Source organism: Bos indicus x Bos taurus, chromosome 29, assembly GCF_003369695.1.
Source record: "Bos indicus x Bos taurus breed Angus x Brahman F1 hybrid chromosome 29, Bos_hybrid_MaternalHap_v2.0, whole genome shotgun sequence".
NCBI classification, from domain to species: Eukaryota; Metazoa; Chordata; class Mammalia; order Artiodactyla; family Bovidae; genus Bos; species Bos indicus x Bos taurus.
Genome location: NC_040104.1, coordinates 21,197,543 through 21,223,774, shown reverse-complemented (window position 1 = coordinate 21,223,774; position 26,232 = coordinate 21,197,543). Strand labels below are relative to the sequence as shown.

At 49.8% G+C, this 26,232-nt stretch overlaps 1 protein-coding gene across 2 annotated transcripts in view; it reads right to left on the bottom strand.

Annotated features, from left to right (window-relative positions):
• Positions 1-26,232, bottom strand: part of KIRREL3 (kirre like nephrin family adhesion molecule 3) — a 604,188-nt gene that overhangs the window by 121,053 nt on the left and 456,903 nt on the right. For both annotated transcript variants that reach the window (XM_027531794.1, XM_027531795.1), the window contains exon 2: positions 9,022-9,099. In XM_027531794.1, coding sequence (XP_027387595.1) covers positions 9,022-9,099 — 78 coding nt within the window. The remainder of the gene's footprint in view (positions 1-9,021; positions 9,100-26,232) is intronic.

Here is a 26,232-nt window from a genome sequence, read left to right as displayed (position 1 = left end):
GTCAGTCAGTTGGTGAGCGAATGAGCGCACGGCAGCACAGTGTTGACAAGTATTTACATACATTGGTACTTGGTGGGGATATTGAGCCATCAAGAGAGAATGTGGACTAGATAACCTTGGGTCCCTTCTGGCCTCAAGATTCTTTGATGGTATGGTTCTAAACCTGCTCTGACTATGCCTAAATTTCAGTCTCCCAAGCCACAGTGCTTAACCCTTAAGCATACTAACCACAAGGTTGAAAAGAAAAAACAAAACCAAACAACTACAAAATCACCTTGACATGAAATATGTCTAAGCTCCCCCAGTGGAGGACAAAGTTCCTGAAGTCAGAAGCTGTGTCCAAGCCCTGGAGCTCCTGTGCCCAACACAGTACTGGGCTCACAGGGGTGCGTTTCATGTCTGTATCAAAGGACCTACTTCCTTTCCTTTTCTCCAGAGGTTCTTGCTTCTTGTCTCTTTCAAAACACTGCCCCAAACCCATTTTCAGCAGGCGGACCTCCCTGTTGGACCCGCTTAGTCGGTCACACCCACACTTCAAGGACTCAGCACAGTGAGATGGGGAAGTGGCTCAGAAGTCTGGTTTCAATCCTTTGCTGTGCTCTGGGCAAGCCTATCACTCTCCTGGGTCTCAGCTTCCCCTTCTCCAGGTGATTTCTGATGTTTCTTCTAGGAGTCTGTGATTGTCCAGCTGCCTGGTTCCAGCAGCTTGGGAGCTACTGCCCAGGGGCAGAGAAGATCATTGTGGTTACTATTCTTTGCACACTATGTCTATTGTGTGCAAACTTGATGCCAGGCTCCTGGGAGGTAATGGAGACCTGCTGCTGCTGCTGCTGCTAAGTCGCTTCAGTCGTGTCCGACTCTGTGGGACCCCATAGACGGCAGCCCACCAGGCTCCCCTGTCCCTGGGAGTCTCAAGGCAAGAACACTGGAGTGGGTTGCCATTTCCTTCTCCAATGCATGAAAGTGAAAAGTGAAAGTGAAGTCACTCAGTTGTGTCCGACTCTTAGTGACCCCATAGACTGCAGCCCACCAGGCTCCTCCATCCATGGGATTTTCCAGGCAAGAGTACTGGAGTGGGGTGCCATTGCCTAGGAGAACTTAAAGTCTGAGAGGGGAAATAGGTCTGAGCTAAATAACTGCTAAATGAACTTCTGGGTACAGACTTAGCTAAGCCCTTGGAAGGAAAGGAATATAAGATTATGGAACACAGGAAGTTGGTCTAGACTAGGGAGGGGTGGGTCTGAGGAGGCTTCACTGCAGAAGTGATATTTCAGCTGAGATCTGAAAGATGAGCAGGAGCCGCTATGGGAAGGGTCTGGGGATGGGGTGTGGGCAGGTGTGGTCCGTATCCCAAGAGGAGCGACCAGTACAGACAAAGGCTCTATGGCAGACGGGAACGTGCCCTGTTGGAGGGGCAGAAAGAAGACTGATGTGACTGGAGTTTTACAGAGCGTTACAGGGGCAAGATGGAGCCAAAAAGGTCAGTAGAAACCAGATTCTATAGGGTCTTATAAAACATGCTGAGGATTTGGGTATTTTTCCTAATGGTGATAGAAAGCCACTGGAATAGTTTCAAGAGCAATGTGCTATTTTCAGATTTGCATTTTGAAATACTGCTCTGGCTGAAGTGTGAAAAATGAACTGGGAGGGAAGGGGCTAGGATTGATGGACCCAAGAAGCCAGTTAGGAGAGCGAACATGCAGCCCAGGTCAGGGAGGGTGGTGATGGGTGAGGGCAGTGGCTGTCAGATGGACAGAGGTGGATGGGTTCGAGAGATATTCAGGAGGCAACATTTCTAGGTCTTGGTGAGAACTGGAGAGAACAGCGAGCGAAAAGAAGTCCGAGAAGGAGCTTGGCAGGGTCTGTGGTCGAGGTGGCCTCCAGCTTGCTTTAGCCAAGCAGGTCTCCTGGTAGGAATGGTGGCTGGAGGAACAGGCCTGGGAAAAAGCTCTGAAATCCACAGTCGGATCAAGGCAGGAGAATGAAAATGGACGACCCATGTTCCAAGGCGCCGAGCAAATTAAATAACAATCATAAAGCACCCTGGAAATCTGAGTTTTGCCATAAATAATAAACAGGGACGTTATACAAATAATCGGCTTTGCAGCCCAGTAGAAGAAAACACATCAGTAAGAAAAATGAAATAAGAAAAAATGCACCCCCAAAGCCCCAGCTAACAAAATGACAGTATTAGCCAGCACCCCGGGGGCTCTGGCAGGCAGTTAAGAGACTGTCTCAGGAAAATGACTGTGGGCCCTGGCACTAGAAGTAAAGAACCTGCCTGTCAGTGTAGAAGATACGGAACGTGAGATCTGTCCCTGTGTGGGGAAGATTCCTGGGAGGAAGGCATGGCAACCCGCTCCTGTATTCTTGCCTAGAGAATCCCCATGGACAGAGGAGCCTGGAGGGCTAGAGTCCATGAGGTCACAGGAGTCAGATACGACTTAGAGACTAAATCACCACCACAGGGAGGATGAAAGCAGCCGGGAGGCATACCTGCTTCCCATAACTGAGTGAGAAGCAGAGGGTGCCTGTGCTTCTGAAGGTCCCGGACTCCGCCCCCTACCACATACGCAGCCCGGGCAGATGGGAGCCTCACGGGCAGGTCCACCTCGGCCTCAAAAGGACACCCGAGCAGGGAGGCCAGGGCTCCACTGCCTCAAACATCCTTTTCCTCCTTCCCCCTCCATTCCCCCTCATTTCCCACTGCTAATCTATGGCCCAGTAGGCTTTTCTGGTTCTGTAGAAAGAAAGGGTCTTCCCCGGCCTGTGTCCCCCTCTCCACCTTTCCTGACTTTCTCCCACATCAGGCTGACAGTCTCCTGTGTTCTGCTCCACTTTCTCCTGCCCCTTCCACCTTCTCTGTGTTTTCAAGCCAAAGCCTTAGGGGCGTCCCCTCTGACTGTGGCCTCAGCCCCCTCTTTCTGCATTCTAAGAGCACTGGACTGGACGTCAGCAGACCTGGGTTGTGGTCCTGCCTCTTCCAGCAACTTCCTATCGACCCCAGGCCTCCCTGGGTGAGTGGGCTGCACTGTAGTTCCTGGGGTGGTTCAAGGTTCTAACACAGAGGAGGACTGGGTTTTCTGAGAGGCAGGCAGAGCCCCTCATCTGACACCATGGGAGAGCTTCCTATTCTGCCCGTGGATAGGGTTCACCCTGGGCAATCAATGTGCATGAGATGGAGAGCGGTTCTGGGCCCTCCAGGAGAAGTGGGTCATGGGGGAAGGATGGGAAGAGAGAAGGGAATGGTGTGTGTGTGTGTGTGTGAGTGATGTGAGAGCAATTCCCCTGCAGCTCTGACGGGAAATACCTGCCTAGCGATGCCCTAGATGAGAAGATGGTCCATCAGTAGGAGGGGTGAGGAAGGAGGGCAGCTGGCTACAGGACAGACACATCCCGGGCAGCCCACCTCCTAGCCCTTTTCTCCGCCGATCTGCGTGGATCCTGGCTTCCCAAGAGGGACTGTACTGCTGGCCTTGGAGGAGAGGCAGAGAGGTAAGTCATAGGGAATTGCTGGGGACCTGAAGACTGGCGCTCTGTGTCAGAGTGTTCTGTCTACTGAGCTCCTTCTCCAGATTCCCCTTACACCCGTGGGTAGCTTTCTGGATTCCTCCATTGACACTCATGGCACTAATTGTTTTGTTGTTTAGTTGCTTGGTCGTGTCTGACTCTTTGTGATTCCATGGACTGTAGCCTTCCAGGCTCCTCTGTCCATGCAATCTCCCAGACAGGAATACCGGAATAGGTTGCCTGCTGCTGCTAAGTCGCTTCAGTTGTGTCTGACTCTGTGCGACCCCATAGATGGCAGCCCACCAGGCTCCCCCATCTCTGGGATTCTCCAGGCAAGAACACTGGAGTGGGTGTCATTTCCTTCTCCAATGCATGAATGTAGGTTGCCATTCGCTTCTAAACGGGATCTTCCTGACCCAAGGATCAAACTCATGTCTCCTGCATTGGTGGGTGGATTCTTTACCACTGAGCCACCTGGGAAGCCCACAAACTAATTATTTAATTTCAAAATGGTTGGTTAGTCTCTATGTGTGAGACACTGGGCTAAGGTCCAGGGACTGGCAAGGAAAGCAGGATCCTTGCCTTTCTGAAGCTAACTCTTAGGTGGGACAATGTAATAAATAATCATCAGTTAGCGTAAGTACCACCAAGTAAATAGGCTGGTTGTCACAACGGAGCTCAATGGTGGGGGAAGGGGGGAATCTCACTTAGGTAAGGTGGTCCGGCAGGGTCTCTTTGGAGGTGACAGGAACCCTGAGATGCGACTGTGTTTTTTATCCGGAGCTCGAGAGGGCAGGGACTATAGCTTGTTTACTTTTTCCCCCCTTGGCCACACTGCCTGGCATGTGGGATCTTAGTTCTCAGACCAGGGATCGAAGCCATGCCCCCTGCAGTGGAAGCACAGAGTCTTAACCACTGGATCGCCAGGGAAATCTCGTCTTCTTTACTTTTGAAGCTCTAGAGCTTAGAACAGTAGCTGGCACTTATTATGAAAAATTGGTATTATTTTTATGGTGCGTGTTCATTGACTGTTTGATGAATAAATAAATGATCTCCTTCCAGCAGTTCCTACTTAAAGCACCATGTACTTAATCACATGAAGACAATTATGTCAAACAAACGTGACAGTCTCATGCCTAGTCTGTCTTTATTTGCTCCTTTTTTGTCGGCCTTTCATTGATTTTTGTCCATATTTCCACTTGATGCCTCAGATACGTTGAGCACAAACAGGAAAGAACACGCAGACACACACACACAGACACACAGACACACACACACACAGACACACACACACATATTTTACCGACCACTTCCATTCCTGCAAATGCTGCAGATTCTACCCGAGAAGCTATTACGTGCTCCCAAATAGAGCAAACCTCTCATTAACTATCACATGCCTCCTTAAACGATCTTTGAATAGTGTTTTCTTTTTTATTGCTTTGTGTAGTTTAACAGCACCAATTGCGATTACTCTAGCTTATGATAAACCCCAGATCTATAAAGCTCCTGTTCATTCATTATTTTTCTCTTGCTCCTTCTCAAGCTGTTATTTTTTGGGGGGAATGTAGCAAGGAGGGGAGAATGGAGGGAAAAAAAGATACAAAAATTAACAAGGAAATAAATGAAATAGGGGACCACTTCTTCCTGGGTAACAGACACTCTATTAGATACTGTTAAACAGAGCAAATATACCTCAGTGCAGCACAAGTAGGTCTTGCTTATTTATACTAAATGGCAAATATAATGATCACCATCTTATCTTTAATAGAAGAAGCAGATAATTGTTCCAGTATCTCACTAATTTCAACATCTGGGCAAAAAAAAATTATAATTTTTAAAAACTATTGTACCAAGTGTTCAATTTATAGCAAGGTGTGTAGGGCAGTGTGGACAGAGATGTCTGCTTCTTGATCTATGTCATAGCTGCTATTCCAGTTCAATTATTAATATGTGGAAGTTATAATCATTTTGACTATTGGTACAAGATAATTATAAACCATAAAACAGCTCCCCATGCTTGCTGGTGCTTCTTTGTTATGTGCAGACGTGCTGGGGTTTGAGTGTGTGAGCTTTTGAAAGAGAAAAAAAATATGTAATATGGCACTTGGGGTAGCTAGACTGGCTGGAGTGGGAGCAGAGAGACATCTGCCTCCTTTCCAGGCCCCTCCCTCTTCCCCTCCTCATGCCTCTCACCCCTCCAGGACCAAAGCCCACCGACTTCCAGCATCTCCCCTTCGGCCCCACCGACTTACCTACCTCCTATCCTGTCTCCTCTTTGTTAGCTGAGATTTGTAACTCCTCATACAGGGTGGTTTAACTTGCTTGCCACCCCCTCATCTCCTTGTTTACCTAGAAGCAGCAGCAGCTACTGTGTGTGGGCATGAATGTGCACTGGGGCATTTGGGAGAGCCGAGAACCACAGGCAGTGAGGAAGGCAGAGATGGGGGGCAAGCTGCTCTGCTACTTCCCGGCCATTGCTGATGCCTCTGTTGCCTCCTGCTTGATTCTCAGTTCATCTTTACTAGGGGGAGGATATAAATTGGGCTAAAGCACCTAGAATCACTCATTCCCAGCCAAGTGGATCACAATCCATTGAAAGGAATAACCCATTTTTGTGGCTTGTGTGTGTTTGAAAAGAGGCTCAAAGAGAAGGGGCGTTGTTTTGGCATCTTACTTTTTTTAACAAGAAAAACCTATTTAAAATGCCATCTGGGAGATAGTGAACGACAGAGGAGCCTGGAGTGCTGCAGTCCACGGGGTCACATAGAATCAGACACAACCGAGTGACTGAACAACAAAAAAGATTTCCCTGGTGGTGTAGTGGCTAAGAATCCATCTTCCAATGCAGGGGACATGGATTCCATACCTGTTTGGGGAACTAAGATCCCACATGGACACTAGAGAAGCCCACTGGCCACAATGAGAGCTCCTGTATGTATCAACAAAGGTACCGTGTGCCGAAGCCAAGACCCGACCCAGCCAAACTAAAGACATAAAGACTGTTAAAATGCCATCTTATGACCAGTGCAAGGTTGATGCATGAAGCAGGGCACTCAAAGCCAGTGCTCTGGGACAACCCAGAGGGATGGGGTGGGGAGGGGGGTGGGAGGGGTGTTCAGGATGGTGAGACACATGTACATCCATGGCTGATTCATGTCGATGTATGGCAAAAACCACCACAATATTGTAAAGTAATTATCCTCCAATTAAAATAAAATAATTTTAAAATGCTGTCTTAGTTTAGTTGTTGCACAAAGTAAGGCTAACCATTCTTAGAAGTAATCAGATCCTAGTCTTGCCCCCAAGTCCTCTTCTAGTCCCCTTTCTTCCCCTCTTCTTTACTTGAACAATGTCTAAGGAGCTATCAAGGGTGCATTTGTTTTTCTTACCATTTCCTTAAGCTCTTGTTCAGGGTATTACCATTGTATCTCTCTTTACGGCAAATGTATTTAAACTTCTTTTTAAGAAGACAGGCTTCCCAGGTGACGCTAGGGGTAAAAGACCCACCTACCAATGCAGGAGACATAAGACATGTGGGTTTGATCTCTGGGTTGGGAAAATCCCTTGGAGAAGGACATGGCAACCCACTCCAGTATTTTTGCCTGGAGAATCCCATGGACAGAGGAGCCTGGCAGGCTACAGTCCATGGGGTCCCACAGAGTCAGACACCACTGAAGAGGCTTAGCATGCACGCACACATGCACATAAGAAGAGACACCAGAGCATTCTCTCTCTCTCTCTGCCGTGGGATGACTCAGTGGGAAGGCTGCTGTTTGCACACCACAAAGAGAGCTCTCGCCAGAACCTGACCATGCTGGCACTTTGATCTTGGATTTCCAGTCTCTAGAACTGTGAGAATATAAATTTCTGTGTTTAAGCCACTCAGTCTGTGGTATTTTGTTATAGCAGCCCGAGCCACTTATGAAAAGTGGGAGGAGTCGAATCATGTTCGTCATCCTTTGTGATATGATTCTTTACAGGCCCCAAGATCTGGAGTCAGTATCCTTCTATTGGGGTCAGACACTTGGAACCTGAGCTTTCAAATCCACCCAAGCTCGTGACTTTTTTGGTTCCCCCATTCCCTGGGAGCCTCATTTTAGCTTCTCTAATGAGCATTGCCAGCAAGCGAATGTGTCTATTCAGCACCATGGACAGAGCCATGCTGTCAGTTCCCACAAATGAGAAGTTACTGCCTTGCACACTCAAGAAGGTGGTGGTGGGAAGGGAGGGCTGGGCTGAGAGAAAAGTCAGGAACGAAGACTGACTGGCAGGATGCAGAAAATGCAGCCTCAGTGCTGGCTGTGCTCAGCCATGGGGCTCCTACAAATAAGAAGTAGCGTCTTGATGCTGTTGCCTTCTTATACAGGCAGGCAGTGAAACCAGGGAGGTGATATTCTTTGTGCTTAATTGCACTGACCTAACTGTTGTCAAACTGTCACCATGATGGGTCCTGGCAACAAAGCTCTAGCTGGTGAGGCATTAGGTCTGGGGAGCATGTGGGAGTGTGGTGTCATGGTCTAGAGGCTTGGAGGAGAGCCAGCTGAGGAGCTTAGGAAGAGGGCGCTGGAGCTATGCTGTGGTCTAAGTTTGGGGCTAGAGTTGGTACAGGTGCGCTATCTTTTCTACGCCTGGAATGGGAATGAGGCTACAGGGGGCGCTGGGCCTTGGGAAGGGAGGGGCCTGGCTCACGGCAATCTGGGCTAGTGAGAAGCCAGGGCTTCATTTGTCTGACTTTAATGAATAAATGGCATCCCCAGCCATTGTTTATCTACTTTTGAATCCTGACAAACAATCTGTGGCATCTGATGGAGAAGGTTATTAGCTGCACGGAGACAGATGGCTGGGGATGAGGGGATTGGCTCTTTATTACAGCGGCCCCAGAAGTGCAGCATTCCTCTCATGCCCCAGCCTCCACATGAATGCCAATACCTTCTCCACCCCACCACCTCCTGCCTTCTGTGGCCCAGTCAAGCGTCCGAAGAAAGACCCAGTGCTAGAGGAAGACAGAATGGCCTATGAGTAAGAGGGAGAGTTAGGGCTGAAGGAGTTGGGAAAGAGGGCAGGTTTTTGAGTGGAAATCCTTTGAGAATAAAGAGCTCTGCCTTATTCTTCTTTAGTATTCTCCCAAGTCCCCTGTGAGGCACCGTTAATTCAATTAGCATTCAAAAAATATGAATGTTAAGGAGAAAGGCCATCAGGTCTGGATTAGAAAAGATAACAGAAGCAGATTTAGTTGGGCCAGGTGGGTAGGTGAGGGACAAAGGGAAGGGAAGAGACAGGAAGAGAAGGAGGGGACCTAAAGGGAGGAAGGAAGAGAGTGTAGGAAAAAATGCTCATAAATCAGCACACAATGTTTCTTCCCTACATTGCTATCTGAATGGCTTCATGGAAATGAGCCTCATCGGTCTGCTGTCCTTTCTGAGAAGCCCCAGGGTCTTTTTCCTGCTGCCACAGCTGTAGGCAGAGCGTCCTCCCTCCCCATCACCCCTGAGAAGACAGGTTCCCACTGACCTTCATTCATTCTCCGGAACTTGTCCTTGGTCATGTAGCCCAGCACCAGACAGCATCCTCTTTTCTGGAGGCCCAGCTCTGGAAGAAAAGCAGAATGGGTGAGCTTGGAACGGGTCAGGGGTCAGCGAAGGTCCTTTTGCAAGAGATGTGAAGCTTGTTGCTCTTACAAAAGGGTTACTTATTCAACAAACATTTAGAAAGCACTTGGTCCAGGCATGATTTTTTTCAAAACTTTCATCAGGTTTATTTCTAGGATTTTCATAACTTTAAGATGTCGCAAATGTGATTTGTATTTATTTATTTATCAGTGTATAGTTACTTTACAACGTTCCGATAGTTCTGCTGTATAGAAAAGTAAACCAGCTATACTTATACATATATCCTCTCCCTCTTTTTTCTTTTTTTCAGATTTCCTTCCCATTTAGGTCACCACAGAACACTGAGCAGAATTCTCTGTGCTAAACAGTTGGTTCTCATTAGTTATCTATTTTATACAGTCCAGGCATAACTTAAGGCCAATAATTTGCTTATTTGATCTTTGCAACAACTCTTTGAGGTACCACTATGATATACTCTATGATTTACCACTGTTATCCCCATTTTTATATTATATCCTCATTTATGAGCATATTAGGTAGGTGGTCTTAGATGAAAGAGCTGGTAGGTGGCAGAACCAAGAGTTTGAACAGAGGCAGCCTGACTCTGAACAAGAGGCAGAGTCCACAGTCATAACCTTTACTCTCTAGGTTAATGAGTCCCCAGGCTTGAAAGGGGTATGCCCAGATTACATCGGGACTGTGGTGAAGCCAGAGAAGAGGCAGAGTCCAGCCAGTGGCGTCCAGGACAGAACAGCACAACCAGACACAGTGGAGAATTTAGGGGAAGACACAAGGGCCAAGGGGCTTCCGAGGTGGTGCTAGTGGTAAAGAACACGCCTGCCAAAGTGGGAGACATAAGAGAGGCAGGTTCAATCCCTGGGCCGGGAAGATCTGCTGGAGGAGGGCATGGCAACCCACTCCAGTATTTCTTGCTCGGAGAATCCAATGGATGGAGGAGCCTGGTGGGCTGCAGTTCAGGGGATCACAAAGTGCTGGACATGACTGAAGTGACTTACTACACATAGTATACAGGAGTCAAGGTGTAGGCAGAAAGAGTCTACTTTTGGGAGAGAGTGAATGTCTGGGGCTGAGGATCCCTGTTCATCCTTACATTCAGGCACAATTCAGCATTGTCATCAGACACTTAGGAGTGTAGACTCAGTGTGGAGCACAGGGGTGGGGATGGCTAAGAAACATAAGACATAGACTCGGGTCCCAGAAGACTTTGACCCAATAAAACAACAAGTTAGAACAATGATTCCAGGTAGCAAATGCAAGAGACCAATTTTCCTGCACGACGATATTCTGAAAATCAGTGTCCATTGTATATAAGCCCTGGACTGGAGTACCTTGGTTAACCAGTCAAGATTTCCTCTCCGGTATCTATCCTTTGCCCTAACTGTGGTGCAGTGGTAAAGAATCTGCCTGTCTATTCAGGAGACTCAAGAGACATGGGTTCGATCCCTGGATCCAGAAGATCCCCTGAAGTAGGAAATGGCAGCCCACTCCGGTATTTTTGCCTAGAGAATCCCATGGACAGAGGAGCCTGGCGGGCTACATTCCATGCAGAGTCAGACGTGACTGAGTGTGCACACACATCTGACCTTTACTCCTGATTCATCATCAGCACTTGTGGGTTCTGAAACAGGTTTCTCTTTGGATTCCCCACAGCCACTGCACGAGGGAGGCAGATGGGTTATTACTATTCACACTATGCAGATGAGAAAACTGAAGTTCAAAAATGTTAAGTGACTTCCCATGATTATTGTAGCCTCCGCACCCCTACCTCTTTGCTTTGAAGTCATACAGATGTGGCAGCCGCCATTAACTGGGAAAACGGATAAGGGGTATGATTTCCAGAGGCCGGGATGGGACTGCAACTCCTCCCAGGCTTCGTCAGCTTCCCAGGTGCCTGGCTACTCCCTCCATCAGTTTCTTAGAGAAGGAGGGTGCCATGGAGGGTTATGTCACAGCATCTTCTTCCCCGACACTTGGTGATACTCTGAGCCCTGGCCAGTCGGCATCTAGACTGCCAGAGTCTATAGAGGCTGGGCTCCTTCTCCTCTAGCCCTCCCCCCACCTCTTGTGGTCCAGGCCCAGCCTCTCGGAGCAGCAGGAGGAAAGGGCCCGAGAGACACAAATAAGTCAAGCTCAGGGGCTCCCGCCCCAGAGGAAAACAAAGCATGGTGGGTGGTGGCGGAATGCCATGGCCCAGGGAGGTCGCGGGCTTTGATCTCTTGATTCTTTAAAGGGGTTTATTGACTATCAGTAAAGAGCAGAGAAGCAGATCTGAGTGTGCCTTTTCCAAAGGCACTCACTTCTCTTCCTTTCTCTCCACGCTTGCTCGTCTGAAGGCACAGCCAAAACGCCCTCACTTCAAACAGCCTTACATCTCAGGCGCCCAAATTGACGATGTTAAGTTCCCTCATCCAAGGCCTCGGCCCTTTCTTCAGGGGCTCCTGCTCTGTCGAAAGCCATGCGGATCAAAGCCCCTTTGATGTTTACTTACTATATTTGTGGATTCTTTCTAACAACCACCTTCAAGAGGCAGGAATGCAGCCTGCCAGGAGGAGGGGCTGCAGAAGCTCTAGCTATGAGGCGGCTCTGAGCCCCAGCAAACAAGCCTCTAGCCCAGGACCCTATTGAAACCTCAACATGCTGACGACATTCAGAGTTAACCAGCCCATTATAACTGCACGCATATTGTTCATCATGAGAATGACACAATTGCTGATGATTCCTATTATATTTTCCACTGACTTCCTATGCTCATCTGAAGTACATCAGCAGTGGCTCCTAATGAGAAAGGGAGCTTGGGTTTGGGTTCTTGCATTGAGCCCAGGAACAAACTCTGGCAGAAGAGTGTGGGCAGAAGATTCTGGGTGAATTTCGGCCAGTGTTCCTGCAGGGCTTCCTGGACCATCCCCTCAACTCTCAGGGAAATGGAGGGGCATGGTCCTCCTACAGATTTAGAGACTGTGGATCACCTGCTGACTTTGAGTTGACTGTCTCTGCCACCCCAACCCACCCTGTCCTATGTCATGTAATATGCCACCAGGGGTATTGCCCAATGAAAGAGGCTGTATGTACACACGGTTATTATAAGTAAGATTCTCATGGACCATGTTTGATTTTTGCAAATGAGCAGGAAAAGACTTTCTTTTTTATATTAAAAAAACCTGATTAATAAGAGAAATGGAGGCCGAAGCAATTTCTCAATGTATTTGGCTCATTTAATTTGACACGTGTGGGTTAGTCTTAATTATTTAGGCATCTATATTACAAGGCACTAATAAGCACACTGCAGAAATTTATTAAGTGAGAGAGGGCTCTCTGACTAAGTCTTTACTGAAAAGTGGGGAGAAGCCACTGGGATCTTTGCAAGAACGAGCAGGTTGGGGGATTAAATACATGAGAATGAGCTGGCTATCCATATATGAAAATTGAGGATGTTCTCGGGAGAGACTTGCAGAGGTAAATTAGAGGTCCTTGGTGATACATGAAGAAGCAGGTCAGGGCCCAGGTGTGATTCCAGGAGAATCTGGAAACGCAGGTGTGGTCAAAGATAGTGACCAGAGAGAAACATGCAGGGCACACGAACCAACAGCTTACGATTCCAACAAGCCAGATCAACCAGGCTATTAGTGGAGAGATGATGGAATGTGATAGAAGAGGTATCGTTCACACTGTGAGCTGGGTCAGCCACCAGACGGCCACCTTCTTTGTCGGGTGGTATGGGACTGATGGTGGAGTCAGATCCCAGATACCCGTTTTATTTATTTATTTTTAAGACTTTTTGTTTGTTTTTGATGTGGACCATTTTTGAAGGCTTTGTTGAATTTGTTATGATATTGCTTCTATTTTATGTTTTGGTTTCTTGGCCTCAAGGTATATGGGACCTTAGACCCCCAACCAGGGATCGAACCCACATTCCCTGCATCGGAAGGTGAGGTCTTAAGCACTGGGCCACCAGGGAAGTCCTCCAGATGTGCATTTTAAAACAGCAAGAGGCTGAGGTCTTCTCCATGTAGACTTTGGGGCTGCAGCTTTTGGCTAAGCACTAATCAGTAGCAGAACCACCAGATGCACTGAACGGGCCCACGGAAAAAGACTGACGTGAATGGAGTCATCCTGGCTTGAAGGACAGTTCAGTGCAAAGAAGGCCAGGGTCACCTGCCTGTGAAGGTGTGGAGGGTGCTGTCTCAGGAGAACAAAGAGTTAGGAGACACTGCTACACAAGGAGGGGCTTCCCCAGTGCCTCGGCAGTAAAGAATCAGCCTGCAATGCAGGAGCCGCAGGAGACAGGGGTTTAATCCCTGGTCAGGAAGAGCCCCTGGAGGAGGGCATGGGAACCCCCTCCGGTATTCTTGCCTGGAGAATCCCATGGACAGAGGAGTCTGGAGGGCTACAATCCAAGGGGGTGCAATGAGTTGGACATGACTAAAGCGACTTTGACGCACACACCCTACATAAGGAAGCACTGCCTGAGAAGGGGTATATTTCTTAGGGAGAAAGCCAGGTTGCACCCCAGGAACTGCCAGCCTTTAGCCTGTGGGCCACAGAAGGGTGGGGATAGTGTCTTCTTAGGCTCAGGGTCCGTGGTCCGAAGCACAGTGCTTGGCACATGGTGAGCGATCAGGAAAAGTCTGATTTAGTGAAAGAGATGACTGAGAAATAATGGGCAGTGACCCAGGCCAGAGAGAATGGGTCAGATGGGCTTGACCGAGCCACAGGGGATTAGGTCAGGTGAGGACGGCCTGGAGTGAATGAACACTGTAATTCATGGAATAGGAGTCTGGGAAATGTGCAGTTTCCTCTCGGGAGGTATAAAAAAAGATGGCTTCATAAAAGGAATGGTTTTCCTTCAGTTTCTGAGGGTGAGGATGGGACTTTTTCTAGCCTGAGGATTCCTTTATTCTTCCTAGTAATCATGGTATTGCGGAGATATTACTTCACATTTGTGGGATACTTATTTTTTCACGATACTGTCATACTCACTGTCTTACTGGGTGTTCACAGTAGCTCTGTGAGGCAGGCAAGGCCAGAAGTGATTTCCTCCATTTTGGTTTCAGAAACTGGCTCAGAGAAGTAAAATGACAATTCAAGGCCAAAGCACAGTCTAGCCTGGCCAGTGCTCAGGCTGGAATCCAGGTCTGATTTCTGGCTTAATTCCTAGGGTTCGTGCTATGATCCCAGGGCTAGCCGATGCTATGAATGAAGACAGACACTGAGGGACTTCTCTGGTGGACCAGTGGTAAAGAATCCACCTTCCAATGCAGGAACACGGGTTTGATCCCTGGTTAGGGAACTAAGTTCCCACATGCCTCAGGGCCACTAAACCTGAATGATACAACTGCTGAGCCCACGTGCTTCAATGAAAGATCATGCGTTCCATAGTGAAGAGCCTGTAGGACACAGCTAAGAGCCGACGCAGCCAAATAAATAAAACAAATAAATATTTTTTAAAAGACAGACATAGAAGTGTCAGCAGAGATCAGCGGTCCTGTGGGATCACGGAGTGAACTGGGTTTCCCTAAACCTGATGCCGAAGTCCTGACTGCAATATCTCAGTGAAAGTGAAAGTCACTCAGTTGTGTCCGACTCCTTGTGACCCCATGGACTATATAGTCCATGGAATTCTCCAGGCCAGAATACTGGAGTGGGTAGCCTACCCCTGCTCCAGCGGATCTTCCGGACCCAGGAATCGAACCAGGGTCTCCTACATTTCAGGTGGCTTCTTTACCAGCTGACCTATCAGGGAAGCCCGCAGCATCTCAGACTGTGTCTTTATTTGGAGATAGAGACTTGACCAAGGTAATCAAGTTAAAATGATCACTAGGGGGACTCTAATCCAATATGGGGCTTCTCAGGTAGAGCAGTGGTAAAGAGCCAACTGTCAATCAAGAGACACAGGTTGGATCCCTGGGTTGGGAAGATCCCCTGGGGAAGGAAATGGCAACTCACTTCAGTATTCTTGTCTGAAAATTCCCATGGACAGAGGAGCCTGGCCAATTACAGACCATGGGTTTGCAAGAGTCGGACACAGCTAAGTGACAGAGCACACACGCACGAAATCCATTATGACTGGTGTCCTCATAAACGGGAAATTTGGGACAGACACTCACACGGGGACAATGCCATGTGAACATGGAGAGGGTTGTTGATAAGCCAGAAGGGAGCCATTCCTCAGGCCCTTGGAAGGAACCAATCCTGCCAGTGTCTTTTGTGGACTCCTGGCCTCCAGAACTGGTGGTGGTGGTGGTTTAGTCGCTAAGTCGTGTCCGATTCTTGCGACCCATGGACTGTAACCTGTCAGGGTCCTCTGTCCATGGGATTTTCCAGGCAAGAATACTGGAGTGGATTGCCATTTCTTTCTCCAGGGGATCTTCCCAACCCAGGAATTGGACCCAGGTCTCCTGCATTGCAAGCAGATTCTTTACCAACTGAGCTATGAGGGAAGCCCTCCAGAACTGGTAGACATTACCTTTTTTAATGTTTAAGTCATCCAGTTGGTGGCCCTTTGTCACAGCAGCCCTAGCAAGCTAATATAGACAGGAAGAGGGGAGGAACCGGTCTTCTCTGTGGCCTGGCTATTTCTGTTGGTCAAGACTCTTTGACCTCTGTCCCTTAGTCATGGGGGACGAAGGGGGCAGCATCACATGACCACTCAGAAGGCTCCTGAGAGGCACCAGCTGACTAGAGAGCAGTCAGAGGGGCTGCTAAGATGGGGCAGTGGGCGTGGTGGGCACAAGAGGTGATGGGAAAGAAGGAAGGTGGGGAGGGAGGGCTGGCTATGTGTCTTCTAAATTTTCATTGATTTATTTAGTTATTTCCGGCCGTGCTGGGTCTTCACTGCTGCTCGGGCTTTTCTCCAGCTGCAGAGAGCAGGGGCTACTCTCTAGCTGTGGTCCATGGGCTTCTCATTGTGGCGGCTCCTCTTGTTTCAGAGCATGGGCTTTAGGGTGCACAGGCTTCAGCAGTTGCAGCTCCTGAGCTCTAGAGAGTGGGTTCAATAGTTGTGGTGCACGGGCTTAGTTGTTCCGAGGCACGGGGGATCTCCCGGGACCAGGGATTGAATGCGTGCTTCCTGTATTGGCAGGTGGATCCTTTAGCACTGAGCTCCCAGGAAAGCCACTAGCTATGTGTCTTGATGTCAACCCAGAATGCCTTGAGCGTTCCTGCTGTCAGTGTGTGGATGACATTTGCCCAAAGAGTGCTCGCTTGGTGCCCTGGCCAGAAATGAATGGGCTGTGAAGTAATCACAGGTAGAGCTGGTGACAGTGGACGGGTGCCGGGTCTCGCTTCCTCACCTGAGGCTATCTGAGGCATTTGGAAGCCCACCTGTTCCTGCCCTGCCCAGTCACCATGGTCCAGGGACACTTGCTGAGAACTATCCCTTCACGTTTGCTGTTGTTCAGTTGCTAAGTCGTGTCCAACTCTTTGCTATTCCATGGACTGCAGCATGCCAGACTTCCGTGTCCTTCACCATCTCCCAGAGTTTGCTCAAACGCATGTCCATTGAGTGGGTAATGCCAACCAACAATCTCAACCTCTGTCGTCTCTTTATCCTGCTACCCTCCTGCCCTTTCCCAGCACTGGCATCCATTTATTACCTGAAGCTATCAGATGGAGCATGTCCCTAGGAGCCTACTGAACAAGAAATAGAGTGTGGTGGGCAGGCAGTTTGGTGTGGCTGTAGCGAAGATTTTGGGAGTGGAGAAAGAGGCAGGAGACAGAGCCAGGGACGAGATTCTGGGGGACCTGGTGAGCCTTGCCTTGGAGTCTGTATTTTTTCTACAGAGTGCTTAGCAGAAGACAGGCCAGACTTGCATCTTCTAAAGGTCATTTTAGCACGGATGCAGATGACGACTAGGAGAAGGCAAGCCCAGACGGGGAAGAGCAGCTGTGTGACCACTGCAACCCACCTAGCAAGAGGCGATGGGTGGATATGTTCCCTCTCTTCCTGCTCTCCCAGGACAGCCCAAGACGAGAATGCAGGTGAAAAGACCCTGGGCTTCTCAGGGGGACGTTCGCAGCCTCCACACCCCCACCATCTTGACATGGGAGAGCAGAGCAGGGGCTGAAAATAGCTCCCCAGCTGGTGCCCGAGAGCAGATGGCAAAGACGTCAGCTGGACCTGGCGGGAGCCACGCAGAGCACCTGGGGGCAGTGGGGCCGCGTGGGCTGCAAAACCACCAGCGCCAGCCGGAGCCTCGCTTCTGCCCTGAGCAGTCCCCAGGGCTTCTTTGGGCTTTACTTTTCTCATTTACAAAATGTGGATACTGCTCGTAAGACCCTCCTCACTTGGTTGATATGCAAATCCAATGCGACAGCACCTGGTGTAAAGGACCTCGAAGAAACCCCCAATGAGGGTGAAATTGAAACATCAGAATGCAGTCTAGAGGTGATCAAATCTTCCCCTCTTCCTTTGTTTTTTTTTTTTTTTTTAAACAGATGCCAAAGGGGTGACTCAGGGAGTGATATGCCCTGTCCAGGGTGACTCAATGAGCTGTGAGGTGGCATCTTTGAAGATCAGTGTGGCCGTGACAAGTCAGCGGGGCTGGAGGAGTGAAGCGAGGCGGGAAGACCAGCCGGGGGTGTCACAGGCGAGGTCAGTGACCACAGGTGCCTGAAACAGAGAGTAAGTGGCAACGCAGGAGATGCTTCTCGGCCTAGACAATAGGCTAAGGGTCAGAGAGGCTCAAGCAGGGGGACGGGAAGACCCCACAGGGTCTTCAATGGGGAGTTGGAGGGAGCGAGGAAGCTGCTTATGGATGACAACGGTGCATGACGGATTTCCTGTATTTGAAAGATCCCCAGGTAGACAGGTCCTGGATGATCACATGAGCATGAGTTCAGATCTGAAGAAACACATCTTAAAGCAACTTCACTGCCCTTGGAGAGCGAATATCGTGGTCTACAGACCAATTCACGTGATGACAGTTTACACACAAAGCAGGAGGGTGATACAGGCTCTAACCCTAACCTGTGACATCAGGTGATGACGATATGATGCTGCCACCACCCCTCCACCACCAGCACGCACTCACAAACTGGCAGCTACAAAACCCAACCCACAGGGACTCCCTGGTGGTCCAGTGGTTAAGAATCTGCTTTGCAATGCAGGGGATGCGGGTTCGATCCCTGGTCGAGGAACGAAGATCCCACAGGCTGTGGAGCAACTAAGCCTCTACACCACAACCGCTGAAGCCCACACGCTCTCAAGACCGTGTGCCATAACTGGAGAGTGTGTGCACCACAAGAAAAGATCCCACGTGATGTAACAAAGGTCGAAGATCAGCGTGCTGCAACCAGGACCCAACACAGTCAAATTAAATCAATATTTTAAAAATTTAACCCCAAACACTCGAGAGGCATGATGCTCAAGACAAAAATACATAACATAAGCTTCCTTCCAATGGGATTACAATCTGGCTGGTTATGTAAGGCAGGGGTCCCCAACCTCTAGGATCTAATGCCTGATGATCTGAGGCGGAGCTGATGTGATAATAATAGAAATAAAGAGCACAGTATATGTAATGCACTTGAATCATCCTGAAACCAACCCCTCCAGCCCCCTGACCCATGGAAAAACTGTCTTCCATGAAACTGGTCCTTCATGCCAAAAACGCTGAGGACCACTGATGTAGGTAGGACATCAGTTCAGTTCAGTTCAGTCACTCAGTCGTGTCTGACTCTTTGCAACCCCATGAATCGCAGCACGCCAGGCCTCCCTGTCCATCACCAACTCCCGGAGTTCACTCAGACTCACGTCCATCAAGTCAGTGATACCATCCAGCCATCTCATCCTCTGTCGTCCCCTTCTCCTCCTGCCCCCAATCCCTCCCAGCATCAGAGTCTTTTCCAATGAGTCAACTCTTCGCATGAGGTGGCCAAAGTACTGGAGTTTGAGCTTTAGCATCATTCCTTCCAAAGAAATCCCAGGGCTGATCTTCAGAATGGACTGGTTGGATCTCCTTGCAGTCCAAGGGACTCTCAGGAGACTTTTAGCCTGTGAAAAAGTCAAGTCGAACACAAGCAGCAGTTCAACTAAAAAAGTGTCACGAGGCTGAGCTGGAGTTATTTCTACATGAACAACAATAATTGCTGTAAGTGTCTTGAGGAGGAAAAAGGAGTTGTATGGGGTGGGGTGGTCATCTCAAAGGGCCTGGGGGGCTGCTGACTTGTCTAGCGTTTGCCTTGGTTGGGTGTCAGTACCCATGGCCTCTCTCATCACGAGCCATTCTGCCCAGCGATGGCCCCCTGGGTGGCAGGATGCTGGAGTGTCATGTTTGGAAAGTTCTCGCCGAGATTCTACTAAACTGCTTTCTGCATTGGGTCTGCCTGCTCGTGTTTTCAGCATAATCACTCACATCCCAGGCAATAAGGATGCCCGTAAATCATGCAAAGATCACAGTTTACTGATCAAGCTCTCTAGGAAAGAGTCCTGAAGAGAGGGATAGTAAAAGTTTATTAATTCTGACTAGTGCATGACTCTGGGCCTTGAGGACAAGTAATAAATGTTTAATAGCCCAGTAATACCTGTTTCATAATTTTTGAATCTCATTGCTTGCTAATGCTAAGTTTATTAAAGCACTATAAACTTTACATTGTTGTAAAGACATAATTGCTCTTTCATTGCTAATTTCATATGAGTTAATTATATTAGAACTAAGTTTTTCTCCCCATTCATATTAAGTATCAATTAGTTCCCTTAAACTATTGATTTGTATTTAATTAACTATGCTATTACATACCAATTAAATTCTTATAAGAGAAATCTGAAACAGCTGTGGTCTTAAATTCAGTTCTAAAAACAAAGAATTTCATACAAAGCTTACATCCAGGGCTCCTCTTTGAGGAAGTGTTAGCAATCATTGAGATAATTCCCAAAAGCTGTTGCAGTCACCAACTCTCTTCACTAGCTCCTGCAGGGACCGAGGCTCCTTCATTCTCATTTCTTTGGTCCTATTTTTTGGCTGTGTGGTATGTGGAATCTTAGTTCCTCGACCAGGGATCGAACCTATGACCCCTGCAATGGAAGCGTGGAGTCTAACCATTGGACCGCCCAGGAAGTCCCCTGAGTCAGGCTCCTTCAGAGCCTTATCTGATAGGAAGCCCCTTGTGCTCTCTGCAACAGCAAGGACCAACCTCGGGGTAGCCCTTTGCCCGTCCTTGACTTCTCAACTGCCTCAGCCATGCCATTTACTGCCTGGCATGGCCCTACCACAGAGTGGCCAAGGCAGACGGCATATTAGCCGACTCCTTATCACTAGCTGTGGGGTCCATGACTGCTTGCGTTGCTGCTGGCCCCAGGTCCCATGTGCCTGCAGGAAATCTGGTGCCCATGTGATCCCCAGTCCTCTGGTTTCTCCAAATCTCTGTTCATTGCCCTGTGTCTGTACATCAAGGGCAGGAAAAAGACAGCCCTGGGCATTTACTTTCCTCATCTTATTTCACCCTCACATCAACGTTATGAAGCTAAGCATTATTGTTCCTGTCTTTGTGGATAAAGAATTAGACATTTTAGAGGTGGAAGGAAGTTTGCCAGCTGTGAGTGGTGAAGCTTGAGGCATGGCTGGGGACTTCCATACTGGCCTCCCTGCTCTGTGAGAAAGAACTCCTCACCAATTCTGAGTCTTGGCACCCCTGGCTGGTTCTCTGAGACCCTCCCTGACTGTTTTCATCCTCCTTATCTTTCTCTCTGAGGCTGGGCTCACTCCCTACCCTCAGTTACTGCCTGAGGTCTTTCTCCCAGTTGGCTAATTCCTTGGAATCTGAACTCGGTCACCAGCTGACTTGGGTGGTGGCCTTCCTCTGGGCCACTTGGGCATCACTGCAGCCCCCAACATAGGCAGAGTCTGCCACACCCCTCTGCACACTGGTCATGGGACCGGCTGCCCACTCCTCCCCTAGGGGCTGGCCGCAGCTCAGCCTTGCCCCTCTCCACTGGCGTGTCGTCTCCCTGGACCAGGCTCACTTAACTCACCGGTGCCATTAAAGTGGCCATGCACTGAACACTTATGATTGATTAGTCCCTGGGCTGAGAACTTGGCATGCTTTATCTTCTATCATAACAATTCTTTAAGTGAGTACTGTTATTGGTCCTAATAATACGAAACAGATAATTCAAAATATGAAACAGTAACTCGAGAGTCAAACAGCTAGTAAGTTTGGAGGCCAGAAAACCCGATTATAAATGAGGTGTTTGGACTACTAGTATCATGTCTTTGTGAGAGGTGCGGGGGCTTGGGGAAAGTTTAATCATGCTGGTGGAGGAATTTTATAGGGACATTTTATCACACGTACAAAGTTCCCTCAGCCACCCCTGATTTGAGATGTCTAATCCCACTGGTTAATTGCGCTGTGGGGGACCATGACACAGAAACTGTACCATGAAGGCCATTCCCACCCCTCCCCCACCCCTGGCCTGTCATCAGTCCAATTATCCTGAGAGGAACGGGGACTGCTGACAGCCATATGCCTGCAAGGCTTTTAGACTTTTCCTAGGAGAAAGTTGGGAGTTGGTGACTAATGTCTGAATGGGGCCAGATGCTCAACAGCTGTGGCCTGCCCCTGGGGAGCCTGAGCCTGGTACAGCCAGTCAATCATGCCGGGAGGCCAGGCAGAAAGAGGGCAACCCTTCTGTCTGTTTTCTAGTGGGACCAACGAAGTGCCCGTGGACCAAAGCTACGGGCAGCAGGAGGCCTGAGGGCCCCCATGCCCACGTGCCCCTGCCCCATCACCTGTGTCCTCTTAACGCCCAGCTCCAATGCCAGAAGGCAGGGGCCCAGTAGGAGCCTATGAACGTGGTTTGTGGCTTTAACACTCACAGAGATTCATAGTCACGTTGATCGGATGGGGCTCAGAGAAGCTAGGCAATTTTCCAAAGTCCCCTAACCGGGAGGTGGAGGAGCCGAGGGAGGAAAGGACGTTCGTGAGGGAGGGGACACATGTATCCCTATGTCTGATGTATGGCAGAACCTGGGCTTTTCTTGGTGGCTCAGATGGTAAAGAATCTGCCTGCAATTCAGGAGATGCAAGTTTGATCCCTGGGTCAGGAAGATTTCATGAAGAAGGAAATGGCAAACCACTCCAATGTTCTTGCCTGGAGAATTCCACGGACAGAGGAGCCTGGCAGGCTACAGTTCATGGAATCATAGAGTCAGACATGACTGAGCGACTAATACTGTACTGTATGGCAGAAACCAACACAACAATGTAAAGCAATTACCCTCTAGTTAAAAATAAATAAATACAAAGAAGAAAATAGAAATCATCTGCACACACACACACACACACACACACAATCCCAGGCCCATTTGACCCCAGGGCCCGGGCTGCACTCTTCTGCTAGGAACGCAGCCTGGATGCTGCACACAGAGCCCAGGTGACCTGCAGAGACCGCAGCCAGAGGAAGGGGACCATGTGTGTCTAGAGGGTGCTGGTGAATCAGGTCAGCACTTCTAGGAAGTCAGGGAGTTCTGAGAAGCCCTCGTGGGAGTTAGGCCCCTGGCAAGTCCAGGCCTGGAGAAGGAAGGGTAGCCTGCAGGGAGGCAGGGTGGGGGTGAGGGGTAGGGCAGGGAAGTATGGAGAGTGGGAATGGGGGAGGGGGAGCAGCGGGAGCCTTGCTGCTGTTTAGTTTTGTGCTTACAAACTTTCCTGTCACCCATTTACAGCCCAAATGAAATCAGGAAGGCTGCGGATGAACCAAGAGGGTCCCATAAGGGCGGTGAACTGGCTTTAAAGAATGTCTCACTGGAATCAGGCGGGAATGGCCAGCCTTGGTCCCCAGGCCACTGGTCATGGCACGGGTGGAGGGAGACATTTGTTCTAACCTGGCACCAGGGAAGAGGGTGGGAAGAAGGGAAAGGTGTCCTGGGAGAGCGGGGAGTATGGGTCTTTCAGGGTACTTGGGTTGGGCTTCCCGGTGGCTCAGTGGTAAAGAAGCTGCCTGCCAATGCAGGAGACCCGGGTTTGATCCCTGGCTCAGGAAGATCCCCTGGAGTAGGAAATGGCAACCCACTCCAGTATGCTTGCCTGGGAAACCCCATGGACAGAGGAGCCTGGCAGGCTACAGCCCATAGGGTTGCAGAGCTGGACACAACCGAGAGACTAAGCACACAAGAATAGGATGGAAGGGAGTGGACCAGGCTTCCACTCCCTCCACTTTCTGGGTAGAAAAGCAGTACAGGAGGGAGGCCAGGCCAGGCCAGTCACCATGCCTTGTTGACAGTCTGGTCAGCATGCCATGCCTGGCTGCCAGGGCTGCGCCCACCCAGAAGCTTCACCCTTTCCCTGGGGTAGAGGAGGGACGGGTGTAGGGGAGTGTGTCTTCCTCCAGGCTCTGCCCCTCCGTCCATACTTCCCGACTCGGGCCTGCCCACCAGCGCATCGTGGCTTGGGCCATCTTGGGAGGTGAGGCTGGTGAGCAGCAGAGGCCCGGGGTTGGCCAGATCTCACCCCCCACAACAGTGCCAAACTTCCCGCCCACCCAGCAAGGCAGGAAAGTGGATGGTGAGGTTCGGAGAGGAGCCAGCGGGGAAGGCAGGAAACCCTGCTGTCCTCCCATTACTGAAATCCTCCTGGAGCCCCCGACACCCCATTACAACTCTGAATCTTATAATTAAATCGAGTCTGCCAGTTACCTCTCAGCACGGCAGCAATTCAAGCTCATTGGAGGCTTTCTTTGTTTACTTTTATTTATTTATTTAGTAATTATTTATCCAGCTACATGGAGGCACTAGCTCCATGTTTCTCTTGCCTTCAAAAAGCACAGATGTAGATAAGAAGAGGGGAGAGGTGAAGAAAGCAGAATGGGGGAGTCCAGGGGCTGAGCTCTTGCTGGGGGGTACCTCTGGGAGAGGATTAGGGTGAATGCCACGGGCTGGTTCTAACCCCCTGTTCTTGTCCAAGGCGCCTTAGGGAAGGTCCACTGTTTCCAGGAAGCTCCATGGAAGCCCTTGACCCTGAGGGTCTTGAATGTGGGTCTGAGAATGAGGCTGTGACCAGGTATTAGGACTAACTCGCTCACAGCGCTTGGCAGGCTTAGCAACCTGTCAGACACAAGCTCACCGCACCTGAGACCACCCTGAAGAAGGATGCCGAGGACCAGAGAGACACCATGACTTGCCCTATCTCACCCAGCTACTGCTGGCAGAGATGAGATTTGAACACAAGGCTTGGGGGTAAAACCAAGTGTCCCCCCCACCTCACCCGGAGCCCCAGATCCAAGTTGGCATGCCCAGCAACAGAAATCAAAGAGCCTTTTTTCTCTTTAATGATAACCTTTCAGCGGTGAGGGGGCGGAGGAGAGCCTGAGAGCTTTGATTAAGGAATCAACCTCAAACAGATCCAGGGTAGTGATTCCAAACCACCAGCCATCACTTAATAAGAACATGAAAGTTTATTTACCACAAGGCCGGCCCAGCAGGAGACTGATTGCTAATAGGCATGCCATGGGGCTGGGCGAGCTCTGCACACATTGATAGCCGAGCCCCAGAGAGGTGACCCCTTTTGGGGCCATGAACCTGACAACCCCACCAGGACAGAGGACGAGGGTGCTGAGATGGTGTGAGAGAGGGAGAGGAAGACACAGGCTTGCCTATCACGGTGGATGGGACGATGGGAAGGAGTTCCAGACTAGCTGACACCTAAACAAATCTCCCCTGAAGGGAAAATGGGATTTATTCACCACCTGCCCCTCTGCCCCCACAACCTGCTGGTTGAGTCACCTGTGGGCTGTTTACTACTTCCGGGAGCAGGCATGGGTGGGTCCAGGAATGACCTGAACCCTTCCTGCTCTGTTTGGGAGCAACGGACCTCAGAGGTGTCTGGGCATGTGGGCGGTGGGATCCATGATGCCTCCGATGCCCACTGGAAACAATCATGGACTTCGATTCAGCCTCTGGCCGGTCCACAGAGGACAGCAGCCATGGAAAGGAGTCTGGTGGCCGGTCCTGCCTGCAGGAGGATTTATATTGATATCTCTGGTTAGTCTGGAGAAGGTTCTCTGGCTGGAGGACCCAGTGCTGTAACCTGGTCTTAGACACGCAGAGGCCTTTAAGCCCAGGGCCTGGTGAGTAGGAAGTCCTGGCTTATAAACTTTGGACAGGACAGCCAGGTCCTCCTCTCCAGGATCCTGAGACCAAGGGGGGTCGACACAGGAACGTTGCACCATTGACCCCACGGCCCATGGGACTTCTCACACTGTGGTGCGGCGGCCCTCCCACCTCCACTTGGCTTTTGATCTGAGGCTGCCCCTTCATCGTCTCCTAAGTTTATGAAAGGGAGACCTCCTGGGCTGTGATGACGAGTGGAAGTGATTGATGAGGAAAGTTGTGAGGTAAGGAGAGGTGTGTATCCGTATTACCTGTCCAAAGGTGCGCAACCAAGGCTGGGCACATTGTAAGTGCCTAACACACGGGAGTTAGAACAATAATACGACGTGCTGTTATAAAGGGAAGAGGTGTGCTATAAGTCAGGGCAGGAGTGAAATTCTCTAGCACAGAGGTTTGTTTGCCTGAGGGCTCTGGTTCTATAGTTTGAATCAAGGCTTCCAAACTGTTGTAAAGGTAATGCTCATAGCAGCTCAGGGGGCCGCTGTGCTCAGCTCCTGGGGGAAGGGGCTGGGTGGTGGCAGTCGTGATGGGGGTGTCACCCCTGGCTGGCGTGGTAGTGTAGATTCCAGGCTGGTATTGTGCAGAATCAGAAGAGCCAAAGGCCTGAAGGCAGTCGTTGCCAACCTCGCCAGCAGGTGTGAGTAACGGCAGAGCAAGCGCAGGGCACATACTAGGCACTGGGCGGTGGAGGGAGAAGGTTAAGACAGACTCTCAGAGTCTTAGAAACTAGGCAAGGAGTCAGAACACATATTCATAGAGATCCAAATAAAGAGCCTTTCATGACATGTCTAGTTCAAGCAAGGGATGGAAGGTTCTGCCCCTCTCAGAACACAGGGAGGGTGGTGCCCAGCCCTGTAAACCCTTATTTAAGAGGCATGTAGACAAAGCTGGGAGCACCCGGAGGATGGTGCCTGGCCGGCGAGCGTCTGGAAGACAGGCCACAAGGGGCCCAGGTGAGGATCATGGTTGGGCAGGGAGGAGAGGCCCGACTG